This window comes from Heterocephalus glaber, unplaced genomic scaffold, assembly GCF_053883595.1.
Source record: "Heterocephalus glaber isolate CG9 unplaced genomic scaffold, H.glaber_assembly_v1.0 deba00001444, whole genome shotgun sequence".
Taxonomy (NCBI): Eukaryota; Metazoa; Chordata; class Mammalia; order Rodentia; family Bathyergidae; genus Heterocephalus; species Heterocephalus glaber.
The window spans coordinates 29,083,683-29,101,357 of NW_028258297.1; the positions used below are offsets into that span (position 1 = coordinate 29,083,683).

At 60.9% G+C, this 17,675-nt stretch overlaps 2 protein-coding genes across 10 annotated transcripts; both read right to left on the reverse strand.

The window, feature by feature from the left end:
- Window positions 1-577: 577 nt before the first annotated feature.
- Window positions 578-6,395, reverse strand: Gnb3 (G protein subunit beta 3). 3 transcript variants are annotated; one of them, XM_021248028.2, is made up of 10 exons: window positions 5,541-6,395; window positions 5,234-5,320; window positions 4,979-5,017; window positions 3,485-3,591; window positions 3,350-3,413; window positions 3,105-3,267; window positions 2,962-3,001; window positions 2,686-2,887; window positions 1,471-1,687; window positions 578-1,062 (listed from the first exon to the last, which is right to left on the reverse strand). In XM_021248028.2, the coding sequence occupies exons 1-10, from the start codon at window positions 5,730-5,732 to the stop codon at window positions 956-958; spliced, it is 1,218 nt and encodes a 405-aa protein (XP_021103687.1). In that variant the 5' UTR covers window positions 5,733-6,395; the 3' UTR covers window positions 578-955. The 3 variants fall into 3 exon arrangements, with proteins under 3 accessions (XP_021103687.1, XP_004869508.1, XP_021103688.1); XM_004869451.4 differs by having other exon boundaries at window positions 2,962-3,028; XM_021248029.2 differs by lacking the exon at window positions 2,962-3,001 and having other exon boundaries at window positions 3,105-3,160.
- A 199-nt stretch (window positions 6,396-6,594) lies between these two features.
- P3h3 (prolyl 3-hydroxylase 3) lies at window positions 6,595-17,668 on the reverse strand. 7 transcript variants are annotated; one of them, XR_015452169.1, is made up of 16 exons: window positions 16,560-17,668; window positions 16,406-16,425; window positions 15,725-15,877; window positions 15,204-15,426; window positions 14,996-15,130; window positions 14,431-14,567; window positions 13,946-14,065; window positions 12,666-12,718; window positions 12,507-12,570; window positions 12,288-12,412; window positions 9,214-9,315; window positions 8,786-8,936; window positions 8,467-8,584; window positions 8,303-8,378; window positions 7,159-7,299; window positions 6,595-7,073 (listed from the first exon to the last, which is right to left on the reverse strand). XR_015452169.1 is itself a non-coding variant. In XM_087213516.1 (16 exons), the coding sequence occupies exons 1-16, from the start codon at window positions 17,557-17,559 to the stop codon at window positions 6,912-6,914; spliced, it is 2,754 nt and encodes a 917-aa protein (XP_087069642.1). In that variant the 5' UTR covers window positions 17,560-17,574; the 3' UTR covers window positions 6,595-6,911. The 7 variants fall into 7 exon arrangements, 5 of the variants coding, with proteins under 5 accessions (XP_087069642.1, XP_087069644.1, XP_087069643.1 ...); XR_015452168.1 differs by having other exon boundaries at window positions 12,666-12,808; window positions 13,976-14,065; window positions 16,560-17,573; XM_087213516.1 differs by having other exon boundaries at window positions 12,507-12,574; window positions 13,976-14,065; window positions 16,560-17,574.
- Window positions 17,669-17,675: the final 7 nt, after the last annotated feature.

Below are 17,675 nucleotides of genomic sequence, written 5' to 3' on the forward strand. Positions count from 1 at the left end.
TCCCTGGCCCGTTTTGTTTTTGAGACAGGGTCTTGCAATGCAGTTCGGGCTGGCTTTGAACTCACTATGGAGCCCAGGCTGGCCTCGAACTCATAGTGATCCTCCTGCCTCAGCCTCCCAGGTGCTTGGATTACAGGCTTGTGGCACCACACCCAGCTCTGTCCCTCTCATATTTCTTGCCGCCTGCTTCCTACCCCATCTCCAGAGTGCCAGTCTGGCCTTCTCTTTCACCAACCCATAGTCAGTGCCGTCTTCCTGAGAAGCATAACTGATGATACTCCGCTCAGAAGTTGTCAGGGGCCTCTTACCGCCCTTAAAATAATCTGGACTCTAGCCTGGCATTCAAGGCCTGTACAACTGGAATCTTGCACAGGCACACACACACACCTACACAGGAAGGCTGTGAACTGTCCACACACCCCAGCTGCTGCCTAAATTCACATTCCCGACCCAGCTCAGGCTTCCTCCTGGCCCTTCTACCTTCACCCTTCTCACTGCCTTTATCACAGCACCTGTAACATCTGGCCCTTCGATGGGACCTAGGTCTTTGGAACAGAAGGGCATGGAAGCCGATCAGCACGGAGGAACCAAGGTGCTGTCCTTTATTGCAGGTGCTTTGGGAGAGAAGGTTGGAAAGGAGGAGGCATGAAGGAGAAGGGGAGGAGCCTAGAGCCATAGTCTCAGGGCTGATGTCTTGTACTTTCCAGGGACTAGGGCCAGGGCCTGGCTTGGCCGAGGGCGGCAAAGGGTAGGTGAGGGATCGGCCGCCCTCACTCGTGCAGGGAGAGGCCATGAGGAGTCCGTGGAGGAGATAGGGCAGTTCTTTGCCCTGTGTCCCTGCTGCTGCCTCCCTAGTGGGACCGACCCCTGGGACAAAAGCGAGAACTTGAAAAGACTGGATGTGGGAGGCGCTGCTGAGCATCTTCCTGCCTTCTGCCTCCCTCCGCCAGTCTCCTCAGTTCCAGATTTTGAGGAAGCTGTCCCAGGAGCCAGTGGCCACGGCCATCCCATCAGCTGTGACCCCCAGGCAGCTGACTCTGTTGTCATGACCGGAAAGGATGCCTGAGGAAGAGAGGAAGGAGTCAGCCCATCTCCATGAGCCGATTTGGGAGCCTGTGTGGCAGGACCCTGGACTGGTGGGCTTGGGCCTGCAGCTGCACTGCAGAGGGGCTGGGAGGGTGAGATCTCAGGGCAGGGTTTCTGAGGCCAGCTCCCCTGTCCAACGGGCTGTGGATGAGCTGGGGCAGACAGGGAGCAGGTGGAAATGCCAGTGTGCTGTGAGAAGCAGGTCACCTCAAGGGACACAGGAAGGGACACCAGGGTAGACCGGACTCCAAGGTCCAGAGTTCTACAGCAGGCCCGGATGAGGGGCGGTGCTTAGGGGCTTCCGTTTGGGGGCACCCAGCTCTGGGTGGGAAGCAGGGGTCGGTGTCAGGAAGAGCTGGCAGAGGAGCGGGACCTGGGGCCTACCCATGCGCTCGCACTTCATGGAGTCCCAGATGTTGCAGTTGAAGTCATCGTAGCCTGCGAAGAGCAGGCGGCCACTGAGCGAAAAGGCCACGGACGTGATCCCACAGATGATGCCCTCGTGGGCATAGGCAGTCAGCTCCTGGTCTGCCCGCAGGTCAAACAGGCGGCAGGAGGCGTCATCCGAGCCGGTGCAGATGGCCTCTCCGCTGGGGAAGAACTGCAGGGTGGCACGGCTCAGGCTCAGACCAGCAGCGGGGCCTCTGGCCTCCACCTGCTCCGCCGCTCCCCTTCCTGCAGGCTCCTCAGGGGCTCCACCATGTGCCACTGCCCCCCCACACACATGCTCCCTGCTGCAGTGTCCTTGTCAGGTGCAGATACTGCACTGGGCCCCTCCCAGCCCCACAGGCCAGAGGGGTGGGGATCCACTCCGACTCCCAGGACCACACAGGTGGGCTTGGGCAGGGCCACAAACAGGGCCAGGTTCACCTGTACAACCTGATCTCACGAACAAGGTGAGATCAACTCTATTGAGGGCAGTACAGAAAAGTAGTTAATGCTCTTCAAAAATGCCCATGCCACGGCAGGAAAATGGTTCCCATTATTCGGGTTTGTTTTGTTGAAAGAGAGTCTTGCTGTGTACCCCAGGCTGGCCTCACACCCACAGAGACCCTCCTGCCTCAGCCTTTCAAGTGCTGGCATTATAGGCTTGTGCCACCATGCCTGGGAATGGTTCCATTTAAAGACTAAGAAACATGTTGAGGAACCAGGCACAGAGCCACACTCCTATAGTACCAGTGCCCTGGGAAGCTGAGGCAGAAGGACTGCAAGTTCAACCCCAACCTGGACAAGTTAGTGACTTACTGAGACCCTGCCTCAAAAAATAAAAAATAAAAAAGGGTTGGTGATGCAGTTTAGTGTGAAGGACCTGGACTCAATCCCCAGTAAAGCAAAAAAGAAAAAGTTGAAAAATGCGGCAAAGAAATGCAGTGAATTAGACCGTGGGCCCAAACACAACCTCGGCGGTGTACACCTGCCATCCCAGCCGCTCGGGGGCTGAGTTTCAAAGACAGAACCATAAACGCACCAAAATATGCACAGTGAGTCTGGGGGAAGGGCTCCTGGGGAAGTTCTTTTGCTTAGTTTTGAAACTATCCTGTAAGGTGAGATGGCTTTAGAGTGAAAACTTGGCGAGAGGGCCGGCGCCAGGGCGCTCACGCAGATGGCGTTGACGTCCGACTCGTGGCCAGTGAAGGTCTGGCGGCACGTCCCCTCGCGCACGTCCCAGAGCTTGGCGCTGGCATCGCAGGCTCCCGAGACGAAGAGCTTGGAGTCAGGAGACACGGCCAGGCTCATGCAGTCGCCCGTGTGCCCCGCGAAGACGGCCTTCTGCTGTGCGGTCTCAATGTCCCACAGGGCGCTGCCAGGAGGGGAGACGCTCAGTGCCCGGACAGGGCCCTCCCTGCCCCGCCCAGGCCCAGGCCGCGGCCTCACCACGTGGTGTCCCCAGAGCTGGTCACGATGCTGCTGTCGTCTAGGAAGCGGCAGCAGGAGAGGTAACCTGAGGTGGTAGAGGACAGTGCCTGGCTGCCCGGCCACGCCCAGGGCCTCGGATGGGAGGGGAGGGGCTCACTCACCTGTGTGGGCGGAGAGCTCCCGGCTGACCTTGACATTGCCCTCGCGGGATTTGAGGCTGTAGATGGAACACATGTTGTCCAGGCCCCCGCACGCCACAAAGTTCCCAGACGGTGCGTAGGCACAGGTCATGACCCAGGAGGAGCGCAGCGGGATGGCGTGCACCTGCGGCGCAGGCAGGACAGGACCCCGGCTGAGTCCCGGCCAGGGCCAGGGCCAGGGCGGCGCCACGCGGCGGGGCTGGTACCTTGTTGGTGGTGTAGGTGTCCCACACGATCAGCTTCCCGTCTTGCGAGGCACTTACCAGCAGCCTGTGTAGAGGCGGCCGCGTCACCCACGGCTCCTTGGCCTCCCCTGCCCCTCTGCCCCTCTCCAGCCTCACTTGGAGTCAGTGGCCCAGTGCATGGCATAGATCTTGGCCAGGTGCCCTCTTAACGTCCGCCGTGTCCGCATCTGGACTCGTCCTGCCACCTCCAGGCCAGACACCAGCTGCCGAGAGAGGGGGATTAGATGTCAAGCATCTGCCTTGGCCACAGATCTGTACAAGTTCCTGCTCAGCAGCAGGCTCTAAGCAGGTCCCCGGCCTTAGAGAAGTAAGTCCCCCTGCAGGGGAGCCACCTAGCATCCTGTGGGACCCTAACGCTTGTGTGGCCACCAGCTGGCGGGAGGGTCCAGCGAGGCTTCTCCAGCCTGGGGCCCACGGTGTAGACTCCCACCTCAGTCCATTTCAGGCTGCCCCTTGGCACTCGCTGAACACCAGCTTGGGGAGGCAACAGCGCTGACTCCCAGCCACAGAGCGACTGTCTGTTGCACACCACCACAGCCCGGCCAGCTCTACCTGGGTACCCAGGTGTCACCACGAGCCTGGACTGTACCTCCTGGGTCATGTGTCGACCCCTGCCCCTCGAATGCCAGGGCGCCAGAGTCACAGATTCCATCACGGTTACTGTATTTGCTTTGTTATCGTGGGCAAGTTACTTAACCTCTCTGAGCCTGTAGGCATAAGTGAGGCTTATCACAGCAGCTGCCTTACAGAGGTGACCCGAAACTGACACAAAATTGCATGAATTATCCAATATAAGAAATGATGTACCTCAGCAATTTAGCTCAGCATCTGGCTCATGATAGCTACTCTCTTATTTGCCTGTGTAATCTGATCTTTCTTTTTTTTTTTTCTGGTGCCCGGTATAGAACTCGGGACCTTGCACTAGCGAGGCAGGCGGCAGCACCACTGACCCAAAGCCCTGGCTTTAATCGCATCTTTGCTCTTTTTTTTGGTACCTGGGATTGAACTCGGGACCTTGCACTTGCAAGGCAGATAGCAGAACCACTGAGCTAAATCCCTGGCCTTTACTCTTATTATTAGCACATTTAATCCAGTTTGAGATGCCATCAGCACTAGGAAGCCCCAGTATTTTATGTATCACCAAGAAAAAAATGCTGTCCGTTATCCTTGTAAGGCATTATCTATTGTTGGGCGCAACTTGATTTCAGAGATGTCTAAACATGAAGAAGTGTGCATGGTAGAATGGATGAAATACAGCCTTAGACACCTGTTAGTCAGAGTCCATGAGGGCTTCATGATTGCACAGTAATCTCACTCCCTTCGTCCTCACTGCTCTGGGAGGGAGGGGATAGCAGCGCTCTTTTTCTATGGCCCAGGACAGAAACAATGTCTGAGTCTTCAGCATCCAATACAGTGCCCAGTCAAACCAGGTGTCACTAAGCATTTGTTGAATGAATTCAATGCCTTTTTTTTTTTTTAATCAATGCCTTTCCTTATTCCAAGGACACATCGTGCTCGCAGTTTGTCCCCGTTAGGGAGGTCCTGTCCCCTCCTGCATGCCCTGCCTTGGTGGGGGACAGGAGGTCTCACCTCTGCCAGGGTGATGTCAGCACAGGCTTTCCTGGCCTCCTGCAGGGAAAGCAGACATCAGGGGTGGCCTCCGGCAGGGTGGCCTTGGTGTGTGGGCCTCGGAGGGGCGGGATGGGGCTTGGGGGCCTCAAATGTGAGATCCAGGGCAGAGTGGTCTAGGCACGGAGGTCGAAAACCCAGCCCTTCCCTCCAGGGCACACTCCCTCGGGTCCTCAGTTCCGCCTCTGGGGCCCAGGCGGAGGGTTCTGGGGTTACTGCAATCTGCTTCTTGAGCTGCTCCGCCTCCTGCCTCAGCTGCTCCATCTCCCCCATGGTGGACAGGTCAAGGGGTGGCTCCAGCTCCTGCCGGGAACACGAGCCAGGAACTGGGGAGTCCCCACCAGGCCATTTCTGTCCCCTACTCTGGACTCCTGAGGGCTGGAGCCCATTGAGACACAGAGAAGTGGTGGGGTGCCTGCCTGCACCCCAAGTGGCCACTCTTCCAGCTGGCATCCAGTGCCCCAGCCCCAGCCCTGCCTATGCCACCCTGCAGCCCCCAGCTCCAGGCGCAGCTCCCACTTACCTGTGCTCTGGGTGGACCTCTCCCGGGTTTCCAGCTGCAGCTCTGGCTCCAGGCGCCTCCCTGCTCCCTCAGCTGTGAACCCTGCCTGTCACCAGCCTCAGCTCTGCTGCCAGAGGAGCTGGCCTGGCCTGGCCTGGCCCCAGTTAGGAGGGGGGCACTGACAGGCAGGGGTAGGGCCGGGGACAATGACATCAGGCAAATGAAATCGGCGGGCAGGGGTGGGGGTGAGGCCAGGGAGGGGGAGGCTGTGGCTCTAGAAACTTGGGTCCGGCCGGAGGAGGGGCAGGAGCAGGAGTGTGGAGCAGAGACGGGTGGCCACACACCAGCCAGCCGGTGTGGGGTGTGTGTATGTGTGAAGGGTCCCTCCCTGCTCAGTCTGCAGGCAGAGATAAGAGCATCAGGCCCTCGGATCAGAGCAAAGCTGTGAGGATTAGGGACTAGGGTTTGGGAGGGAGCAGAGGAGCAGTCCCTGTGAGGGCCCCCAGGCCTGGCCTCTACCTGTGGCCACAAACTTGGCAGTCGGGAGATGCTTAGTGGCCAGCCCAGGCCAGGAGCCAGGATGTGAGGGCAGTAGATGGCCCTGCTGCTGACCCTCAACTGTGTGGTCCCGAGGAGGGTGGGGGGAAGAGGGCTTCGACCCGGAGGGTGCAGCAGGAGCTGAGATTAGAGGGGACTGATCTGGATAATCCTCCTGGACAAACCCCAACCAGCTGCCCCTGGGGCTGATCGGGGTGGGGGATCAGGGACAGGGGTCTGGCCTGGTCCTTGCCCCAGTGACTCATGGGCCCCCATGGGCTGGGAAGCAGGAGGCAGAGGGCAGGATGCCCCTGCTCAGCCTCGAGCAGGGAGGGAAGATGGGCTTAGAGTGGAGGCCTGAGGAGCAGCTGGTGGGAGCCGGGTGCATTTGCATGAGGGAGCAGGTGGCAGAGATTTCCCTGACAAATCGCAGGCCCCGCCTCTGGGAGGCCCAGAGACACCTGTCTCTTCCTGGGCCACCCACAGCCCCTGCCCTCAGCCCCAGACGCGGTGACACCTGAGACAGGCTCAGCCAAGGTGGGGCCTTCAGTCCTTTATTGTACATCGGGGAGGGAGAGCACAGCACCCTGACCCTCGTGGAGGGCGGTCAGCCTCAGCCCTGGCCTTTGCTTCCGGAGGGCAGTGTCCTCCATCTGTCCCAGAGCTACGGGTCCATCAGTCGGGGGCCAGGCCTGCTCCAGGCTTGGTGAGCACCCTGAGTCCAGGCTGGGGCCCTGTGGCTCCGAATGGCAGAGCACAGGGACGGTGAGCTCACCAGTTGGCTCCTGACATCACGAGGCCTTCTCGGGGCCCTTCCGGCCAGGTGGCCACGCGCCCACGGCCTGGCTCAGCCACTCACAGCTCCTCCCGGACCCGGAGCGCCTTTCCAGCTCTGTCGTGGACCCGCTGGGCCTTGCGCCTGGGGGGCTCTGGGGCAGGGTCTCTGCCGGGCGGTTCCTCCGCCGCCACCTCTTCCTGCTCCGACTTCTGCAGCAGCTCTTTGGCCTCTGCCCACTCCTGGGGAGCAGGGGGAGGAGTGGGGCCCAGGCCATGCCTCGCAGCCCCAGGTGAACCACGTCCCTCCCGCCGCCCTCCCGCTCACCTGCTCCTGGTGGTCGGGTGCCCACGTGTGCCACAGCGCCAGGGCACAGCGCCGCCCGTGGGTCACGGCCCACACCCCGTGCGGGTTCTCCACTCCGGAGCTGAAGGCCACGAGGCGTCCACAGCGGGGACGCACCTGGGCCTGGTGGCGCAGGCGTGCTCAGCTCCAAGACAGAGCTGGGCCTCACCCCTCCTGGGCAGCTCTCCCTCAAGCCCAAGCCTTAATTCAGGGGCCACTGGACTCGGGGCCCATGGGAAAGCAGCCTCCACTTGGGGAGCAGAAAGGGCTCCCTGAGGTCGGGGGAGTTGGAGTCCAAGCTGGGAGCTGGGAGCCATTAGGGGCCTGAGAGCCACAAGTTCGAGGCCAGCCAGAACTAAATAGTGAGACCCTGTCTCAAAAGGAAAAAAAACCAAAGCCAAGCAAAACCTTTAAAACAGTTACTATAGGCCTGAGCGCGTGCCTCTGGTGGAACGCTTGCCTGGCATGCACAAGGCTTGCCATGAAAATAAACACAGACAGGTATCGTTGCCATCACCCCCATTTGGGAACCGAATCTCAGGAAGGGTAAAAGTCAAAACTGGGGCTGGGAATTTAGCTCAGTCGTTCCACCACCTGCCTCGCAAGCGCAAGGACCTGAGTTCGATTCCCCCCCCCCCAAAAAAAAGCCAAAACCTGTACTCCATGCCCAGGAAGGACTGGTTTTTAATTTCCTCCAACCCTTCACACAGGGACATGGGATTGTGGCAGATCCAGACTGTTTCTCTCACCTTCCAGGTGTGTTTTTCGGTTTTGGAGACAGGGCTTGCTATGCTCCCCAGGCTGGCCTCCAACTCCTGGGCTCAAGAGACCCTCCTGCTTCACCCTCCTGAGCCACTGGGGCCACAGGCCTGCACCACTGCCCTTGGCCACACACTCCCTTAGGAGGCAAAGCAAGGGTCTGGGGGACCACATAGCCACCTACTGGGGGGGACACAGTCGATTCTGCCAAGAGCTCTGCACCCAGCAAGGCACCAGGGTCCAGAGAGATGGGCAGGGAAGGGTTCCAGTGGCCCAGCCATTTCCCTGCATTTGCCTCTGGGAGCCTTCTGCTTTGAATTCTGACCCTGCAGCTGGGCCCTGTCATCCTAGCCCCTCCGTCACCTACCGTGACAGTGAGGGCATTCGGCTGCGTGAAGAACAGGTCCCCACCCTGGAAGTCATCGTTGAGGTAGAGGAGTCCACTGGGGGGGAGGAGGACAGCGGCAGTGGGACCCCCACAGGCCTGGGCAGTGTGGGGTGACGTTTGTGTGCCCACCTGCCCGCGCCCACCTGTAGTCTCGATAGGTGTAGGCAGGAGGCTCCCGCCAGCATTCTCCTGAGTCAGGGTCCAGGACACAGTTGTCTGCGTGCACGGGGTGGCTCAGGTCCATACGCTGCTCCTGCTCGCCTGGTCGCACACCAAGGGCCCAGTGAGCCCCCTGCAGCCCTGCCCACCTCCCACCCAACACTCACCACCCACAAGCGCCCTGCAGCCAGAAGCCAGGCCCCGCCCGGGTGGGGGTCAGGGTCTCCCTGGAGTGAAAGTTTGGGCTGCTGGGCAGTGCAGTGGCCGGCAGTTTGGGGAAGCATGCTGGGGCCTGGCGGCTACCTTCTACGGCACTGCGGCACACCAGGTGGGTGAAGGACAGATACAGAGGCCGCTCCGGGGAGAAGTAGGCCTGGGTCAGGATCCGCACCCGCTCACTCACTTCCAGAAGCAGCTTTGCTCCTGGACTGCCCACAGTGCCAGCCTGGGCCAGCTGCAGGCAGAAGGCAGGGCAGGAAAGGAGGCAGGCAATAGCAAGGGCTCCAGCCTTCACCCTGCTCTATCTCCTCTGCTCTCCACCCAGGCCTTGGGGCTCAGCTGCCAGCTCTCCCCAGCATCACTGTGACAACAACACCCCAGGTCCCCGAACACCCCCTTTCTCAAGCCTGGCCTAGTCCTGGTTGCAGGAGGGCTCCTCTCAGAAGCACAGGCCCTGGAGCCAGCCCCCCGCTTGCCCTCTTCTCCAGCCAGGGCAGGATGCCCCCTCTCACCTGTGCAGCCTTGAGCATGGTGAGCCCCTCAAAGTGCTCATGGGGGGTGTGAGGGGAGCGGCGACCACGATAGCCAGACCTGGCTCCAGCCCCAGCTGCATCCTGGGTAGAAAGGGAATTCAAGCAGAGTCTCTCCCTGACCTGCCTCTGGGCCACAGGCCAACAGGGCCCTCCTTCAGCCTTCCCACTGCCTGGAAGAGGCTGGAAGCTCCCATAGTTCCCTTGTGGCTCCCATTCCTGAGTCCGAGCCATAGGCCTTTCCCAGAGAATGACAGCTGCCTGCACTATCCTTCTCGGGAAGGGCCTGGATCCCCCTCACCAAGAGCACAGTGTGGGGACAGAGCTCAGGGAAGGGGCCTCGGCCAGAGCAGGGACAGGGCGGGGTGGGGACTGGAAGGGCTCGTCACTCATCCCTCATCCCTCAGGAGCCAGAGCAGGAGTCTCTGGAAAGAGGACCCCCCACAGGAAACCTGAAAGGCAGGGCAGGAAGCTGACTGCATAGGTTCTGGGGACCCCGTGGCCTCCTGGGGCTGAGTCCTAACCACCGAGAATCTGCACAACAATGCTCTCACCTCGGGGTTTCCCACTATTCAGGGTGTCTGCAGCCGGGGCCCTTCCCTTTTCTGACATCCATTTTTCTGTCAATTTTCAAATCTCGTTTAAATACCACTGCCTCAGTGCTCCACACACAGACTTCATCTCTAAGACCCCACTGCTTCACCCAAGCCATCTCATCTTTATTTATGCTGGGGAGGAGGCCAGGCAAGGGTCTCCCACTGAGTCACATCCCCTGCACAAACCTTCTATTTTCTTTTTTTTTCCGGTACCTGGGATCGAACTCTGGACCTTGTGTTTGCATGATGGCAGGTGCCGGAACCACTGAGCTAAATTCCGGTCCCCAAACCTTCTATTCTTATTTGGATCCATCCAGCACATCTGTGCTGATCACCTGCTACAAGCCCAGCACTCTTCTAGGAATCAGGAACACAAACATGGAGGAAAGGTCCCTGCTTTTAGTGGATTTTTATTTATTTGTTTATTTATTTAGTGGCACTAGACGGAAGCCAGGGGTGGCTTTGCCACTGAGCTATATCCCCAGCCCTTTTCTTTTTTTTTATTTTGCGACAGGGTTTTGCTAAATTGCCCCGGCTGGCCTGGAACTTATGATCCTCCTGTCTCAGCCTCTTGAGTAGCCAAGTTTACAGGCATGCGCCACAGCACCTACCTGGGGTTTATATTTTGAAGTAATAAAAATAAGTAAATAAACAAATCAGACCAATTCCCATGGCGATGAGTGAGGTGAAGCTAATTAAAACACCTTGAAGTGCCCGGGCAGCGGCCGGGGACAGCTAACTGCAGAAGCAACACAGAAACCGTAACCACTGCTGGTCAGGGGAACAGCAAGGGCAAAGGTGCGGAGGCTGGAAGGAGCAGAGAGAAGTCTGACATTTGGGAGCTACCAGTGCCTCTCGCTCATCATCTTCCACCTCAGCTTATCCATCCTTTTTCCGTCCTTAGACACGGCCTCACTAGCAGTCTAGGCTAGCTTAAAACACACTATGTTGCCCAGACTGGCCTGAAACTCGTGTTCCTTCTGCCTCGGCCTTCCAAGCAGTGGGATTGCAGGCTTGCGCCGGCCGCCACGCCCAGCTTATCTTTGATTTTCTGTGCATTTCTCCTCTGTTCCGCTGGAGCGGCCTGCCGGTTGGAACCACTCCAGGGCTCCCGTTTCCTCTCCCATTGCATTCTGCACTCCGCCGCTAGAGGGAGCGACCGCCCCTACAAGACGCACTGGCGGTCCGGCAGGAATCAAGTCACCTAAATCCTGCAGCTGCGGCCACCGTCCACAGCACATCCCACACGCCTTGGAGGGGCAGAGGGGCTCTCCAGCACCTGCCTGGGCTCTCTCCCTCTGGTGAGAGCTTCACTGTGCGCATTCACAGACAGAATCCTCACACACCATTTTTCCCACAGATAGGAAACTGGTCTGAGGGGCCTAAATAAACTTCCCTGGAGAAGCCAGGTGTGGTGGTGCATGCCTGGACTGGCGAGGCTGAGGCAGGAGGATGGCCGTGAGTTCGAGGCCAGCCTGAACTGCATAGAGAGACCCTGTCTCAATACACCACAACAAACTTCTCTGGTGCTCTACTGCAGTTCCCAGAATGCACCTGCTTCCTTCTACCTCTCTGACTTCCTCTCCTCTTTGTACTACTGGCGATCAAACCAGGGCCTTGCACAGGCAAGCACTCTACTACTGAGGCTCACCCTGGCTCATCCCCGAACACTTTTTTGAAATGGGGGTCTCACCATGTTGCCCAGGCTGCTCTCGAGCTCCTGGGCTCAAGTGATCCACCTGCCTCAGCCTCCTGGGTAGTAGGACTACAGGCACACGCCACTGTGGCCATCTGCCAGGTTACGACTGGGTTAGGTCTGAGCTTGCAGGCCACCCCTTTGCTAAGCCCCAAGGACTCTGCATTCAGTCCAGTCGGGATGAATACACACTCCTTTATCCAATGAGCTGCGTGCTGTATCAAATGAGCTGCTCCCTGCCGAGGCAGCATTTGTGCCCCCTCCCCGGGAACCTGGCAGTTCCTATACACGGCAGGGCCTCAGAGCACTGCTGAAGGAGTAGGAGGCTAGAACAGGACCAAAGCTTCAGGAACCAGGAGGGGACGCAGGGAGGGGAGAGAGGCCTGCACATGCCCACGCCGACTCAACTCCGCTAACCCAGGGCCTGCACCCCCGCCCCCTCAGCTGTTTCTATGCCTCTGTGGCTTTCTTTTGTTCTTCCTATCAACTCCCAGCAAACTTTCTCCGTAAAGAACATCCACCTGGGGCCAGGGATTTAGCTCAGTGGTTCCGCCGCCTGCCTTGCAAGCGGAAGGATCCAAGTTCGATCCCCGGTACCAAAAAAAAAAAAAAAAGAACATCCACCCGAGCCAGCTAAGCTAAGGGGTGGCGCTAGACAATGGAGGATCCCAGGGCCCCCAGTGTAGAATGGGGATGCTGAGCAGGGCCATGGCCAGGCACACCCACGGAGCAGGCCACAGCGCTGCCGCCCTCAGCCTGTGCACCTGGGCCAGCTGCAGCAGCGTCCCACACTCAGCCGGCGTCAGCAGCCCGTCCAGCACCGCTCTCTCCGACCCATTCAGCTGCCTAGCATCCTGGGTCAGGGTCACCCCCTCCAGGGGGAGGACATCTGCAGGAGAAGTGACAGGACCGTCCAGGGACCCTCAAAGCCAGGCCCAGCGGGCAGATGGCCCCAGACCTCCAGGCTCACCCCAGGAGCTCACCCTTCCAGTGGGTCCAGGGCTGCGGCTCTGCAGGCTCGTGGTCCCAAGGCCTCTGTTCCTGATCCTCTCTCGAGTGCAGACAAGCTCAGTGGGTGCACAGCACTGCACAGCACAGCACAGCATGCCCAGCCCCTTCCCCCACCTCAGGGCATCCCCTACCTGAGCTTTGCCCTTAGCTCCTCAGGGATGAGACCTTCTGGGGTCCAGGGATCCTGTGACCACCAAAAGAAGTCCATCAACCACCAGTCCAGCGCCGGGACCCCCACATTAGACTCTGAACACCAAACTGAGTCCTCCTGCTTCTGGGGGGGAGGCAGAGACAGGGAACGGTCCCAGGCCCAATACCAGGGAGGCAGCTGGACAACCTCTTGCTTGGCACTTACTGGTTGTCAGGTGCTAGTCTATGAGCTTTACACAAGGAAGGGGAGTTTCACATTTCGAGTTTGCAAGGGTCTTAGGAAACAGTTAATGGGTTCATTTGTAGCTGACAGTCCTGAGACAGAGAGGGCAAGTACCGAGCCCAAGATCACACAGCTAGGAAGAGACAGGGTGAGATCCAAACTCGCCTCACTGCCCTTGGTTTTGTCCCTCGGCTCTTGGCCAGGGGACATTAGGTGATGTCTAGAAACACTACTGACTCACCACTCGGGGCTATCAGTGTGCTGTTGACATCTACTGAATGGAACCACGGAAATTGCTGAGCATTCTACAACCGGCCCTCTTTCCTCCCCCAGCAAAGAATTACTGGGTCCAAAATATCTGTCACGCGCATGCCTGTACACATACATGCATGCAGTGCTGGGGGTCAAACCCAAGGCCCTGCACATGCTGGGCAAGGGCTCCCTTGCCCAGCTGCATCCCCAGCCCTCAAACGTCAGTAGAGAATCACTGCTGCATGCTAGCGCACGAGCTCGGGAAAGCTCTGGCCTTCCCTTGTGACCACAGGGAGGGTAACAAAGGTGCCAGAATAGCACTTTGTGACACAGCTTCAGCCAGGTGCAGTGGCACAGGCCTGCAACTCCAGCACTCTGAGAGGCTGAGGCAGGAAGATCATGAGTTCCAGCCCAGCCTGGGCAACTTGGTGACTTAGCAAGTCTCAAAGTAAAAAATAAAAAGGGGCCTAGAAGCATAGCTCAGTTTAAAGGCTTGAGTTGAATTCCCAGGACCACCCTCGCACCCTCATTCTTCAGCAGCCCCCGCGGAACAGGTGTAATTACTGTGATGAACAAGTAAGGAAACTGAGGTGGGGGCGAGATAAGGTCAGGACCCTTCATGCCAGAGGACTGACTCGGCCTGAATGGTCCCAAAGCCACCATGAATGACAGCCCCACTGCCTCAGAGCCTGGGAGGCCAAGGTGACAGCTTCTCTAAGCCTCCTGGGCTGGGGAAGGGGAGGCTTGCTGAGCTGGAGTGACACGGACTAGGCACTGCTGCCTCACCTCCCCTGGCACAGCAGGGAAGCCACTCACAGGGTCCTTGAAGTGGGTGCCCAGGTGCTCCATGGCATAGAACAGCTGCCTCTTCTCCCCCAGGGACCGAAGCAGGAAGCGCTGGATGTCCTGAGGGGCGGGTGGGAGCAGGGGGGGCCAAGGAGAAGGGAAGCCTGGAGGAGGGCAGGGGACCCCGGTTCCAGGCCTTCCCTGCAGCCCTCGGCTCTGGGCTCAAACTGGGGGAGCAGGAAAGCGTGAGAGTGTGCGTGCATGCGTGCACGTAACTACAAGGTGGGGGCAGGCGAGAGTGAAGTGGAGGGAAGAGCGGGGCTGGGGTTTGACTCCATGGGGAGCAGGGACCTAAGCAAAGTCAGAGGGTGGACCCGGCGTTCCCCACGCTGGCTGGACCATTGGGTGAGAGGCCAGAACAGGGGCGTCCAGGTTACTTCTCAGCCGCATCTGCCTGACCCAGCTCCCTCGGGGGCCAGCGCTACCTCTCTCGGTCTGAGGTGCAGCCCCTGCTCCCCCAGCTGGGCCTGGCACTGCGTCAGCGCCTGCTGGGCGGCCTCGTCCTCCGGGTAGAAGAGCAGGACGCCCAGAGCACTTTCCACAGCTCGAGACAGATTCCCCCCTGGAGACGGAGGGAAGGGGAGGGGACAGAGGCAGACGCTGGAGGAAGGCAGAGCTGGGGAACGCCATCACCCAGCCCAGCCAGCAGACTCGGAGCCCCCGCTGGCCTGAGGAGTGCCCATCCCTTGCCCCTTCGCCAAGCGTACTCAGACATACCTTCACCAGCAGAGGCCAGAGGACAGGGGGAGAGGAGGAAGTAAAGGAGGGTGACAGGCAGCAAGGGCAGAAGGAGCCCCAAGATGGACCCATCTCCCGAGCTTTTCACAATGCACCAAAGAAGGGGAGCAAACTAAGCGTCCTCCTCCTGCAGTGACGGTCCCCAGGGGCCCGGACCGTGAACTACAGATCCGGAGACAGAGAGGGGCTCAGGAGACCCCCACAGGCCGGCCCAGTCACCCCCACGCCCACGCCCACCCTGCCCCAACTAACCCTGAGCATGGGCCTTGTGCAATCGCCTCAGCTGGCTAGGGAAGAAGTCGGGCACAGGCAGGCTGCGACCAGGACGCGTGGCCACATCGGTCACACAGCGCTGTCGGCACCGCAGGACCCGAATCCAGCGTCCTGCTGAGGGCACGGGGCAGGCGTGGGGCTGTGCACACTGCACCCGGCCCCTCCCCCTCCGAGGCTCCCCCCTCACCTGCGATGGCCTCGTAGAGGCCGCCCTGGCCCCCGGCCCCTTCCTCCTCCTCCTCTTCCTCCTCCTCCTCCTCCTCCTCTGCCTCCTGCTCCTCAGGGCCCTCGCAGGCAGCCCGGCAGCTCTCCACCTGAGCCAGGCTCCCCTGCAGGGCCTCTTCCAGCCTGGGCAGTGCCAGTCCCACCTCCTGGTGGCCCAGGAGCTCCAGGCCGGTGTCGTAGTTGGTCTGTTGGGGAGGAAGGAAGTGTTGGGGAGCACTGCATCATCTGACAGACGGGGGACAAGCCTGGGTGGAGGGCAGGACACGGCAGGGTTGGCCTTGTTTGGGGCTTGGGCCCCCCGTGTTCTGAGACTTGGGAAGAACCCTCAAGGCCTGAGAATCAGGAAGTGTGAGCACGGGGCTTTGGCGACCCCAAGGACCAGGGGCCAGCTCTCCCTCTCCCTCAGCCCTCGGCCCTCAGGCAGAGACAGCACACCCAGCTGTCTCCGGAGGTGGGGCCAGGCAGGTGCTGCTGAGGTCTCACCCAGTATGGGGGCGTCTCCAGGTCCCGGAAGCTCTGGGGCCGAACCCCCGACATTCGTCTGTACTTGGCCATGTCCTCCCGCATCTGCAGATGCGTGGGGTTCGCCATGAAGAAGGTGTGTGCTGCGGCTGCCGCCTGCTCCCGCTTCTTCAACTGAGGGGCCGAGGACAGGGCGTCAGAGCCGGCGGGGGTGGGTGCAGACTTCTGCCCCGACCCATCTCCCTCTGCAGAGTCCCCTAGAAGCCAGGCCGTGAGCCTCTCAGGAGCCTGGTGCAAAGGACAGGGGTCCCGAAACCTGGAGTGGGTGGGACGCGGTCGGAGGGGCGCAGGGAGACAGACCGCGAAGTGGGGCGGAGGAACCCAGGTCATCCAAAGCCGCGGTCTCTAGGACCCTGCGCTGAGGTGTGTGTACCCAGCGCCCGATTCCCGGCCACGTAGGCCTCGGGCGCCAGAGGCCAGCCTCGGTGGAGGCCTCGCCGCTCCCACCTTCCCGAAGACCCCGCAACACTCACAAATGCCCATTCCGTCCCACTCCCGAGAAGAGGCAGCGCTCACGCCGCCCGGGCCTCAGGAAAACCCAGTAAACCGCCTGGCGGGGCGGGGCGGCGCAGGGAGGCTGAGGCAGGGGGACCGCCGAGAATTAGAGGCCAGCCTGGGCTACATAATGAATTCAAAGCCTGCCTGAATTATAGAGCGAGTCCCTGTCAAAACCAAAAGAACAAAACCACTAAACCAAAGCCCTCCATCTTCGCTCTGGCCCCACCCCGCCCTCTGCCGGGCCGCTCCACTCGAAGGACAGCGCGGCGGCGGCAGGGCTGCGGCCTCGGCCCCGCACCTGGTAGTAGGCCCTCTGCAGGTAGTTGTAGGGCTCCCGCCGGCGGAAGGCGTCCCGCACCGCGCGCCCCACGCGGAGCCGCGCAGCGCCCCCGGGGCCCAGCGCCCGCGCCGCGCACTGCGCCAGGCACTCGGCGCGGCGGAACACAGCGCGGAGCAGCGGCGGCTCCCCGGCCTGCGGCCAGGGCCCGGGGGGCGCGGGGTCGGGCTCGGGGGCGCCGGGGTGTGCCGCGCAGCTCGCGCCGCAGTCCTGCCGCGCGCGGCCCAGCGCCGCCCGGCTCCGCAGCGCCTCCCGGAGCAGCGCCACGGCGGGCGCCCAAGCCCCGGCCGAGTAGGCGCGCAGCCCGTCGGCGTAGAGCAAGTCGGGGGGCTGGGGCGGCGCCCCCGGGAACAGCGGGGTCAGCCCCGGGGGGTCGGCGGACCCGGGCGGTGGCAGCAGGAGCAACAGCAGCAGCAGCAGCAGCAGCAGCGGCCGGAGGAGCCGGAGCATGGTGCCTGGGCTGCCCGAGGGAACTGGGGGCCGCAGGCCGGAGGAAGGGGAGGGCGCAGCGAGGGGCGGAGGGAGAGGAAGAGAAGGGACGGGCGAGGGGGCGGGGAGGGGTGGGGGGCAGCGTGGAGACGGACAGGGGGCAGCAGGGCGCGCATGAACCGGCCGTGAGCTCCAGTGGGGCCAGTGTGGCCCAAGAGCCTCGCGGTGTAGGGGTCCCCGGGGCTGGACGCCCCTCCGTTCTTGGGCCCAGGGAGAGGCATGTGGGCGCCTCTGTCACACGCGTGTCTACCACCCGCCCCGTAGGAGCTGAAGGAGGAACCCCAGGCCTGGGACCCCAAGCCAGGCCCCTGGACCTTACTGCCCAGAAAAGAGGCCCTGGTGGATTTGGGGGAAAACAGGAGCTTCGGGCGTTGGTGACAAAACCACACTCCAGAGCCTCCTCCGAAAGCTGAGCAGACCCTTCACACTCTGGGCCGGCGCCCGGTCCCTGTGCCCCTCGTTCCAAGCCCATCTCTGCTGTGTCTGCCGGCTGCGTGATGTTTCCCGTGTGTCTCCTGCTGCCGTGGTCCCCGCCCCTGCTCTGTTCCACCCTCCATGAGCCACTCGTGTCAGTCTCTCACCATGCCC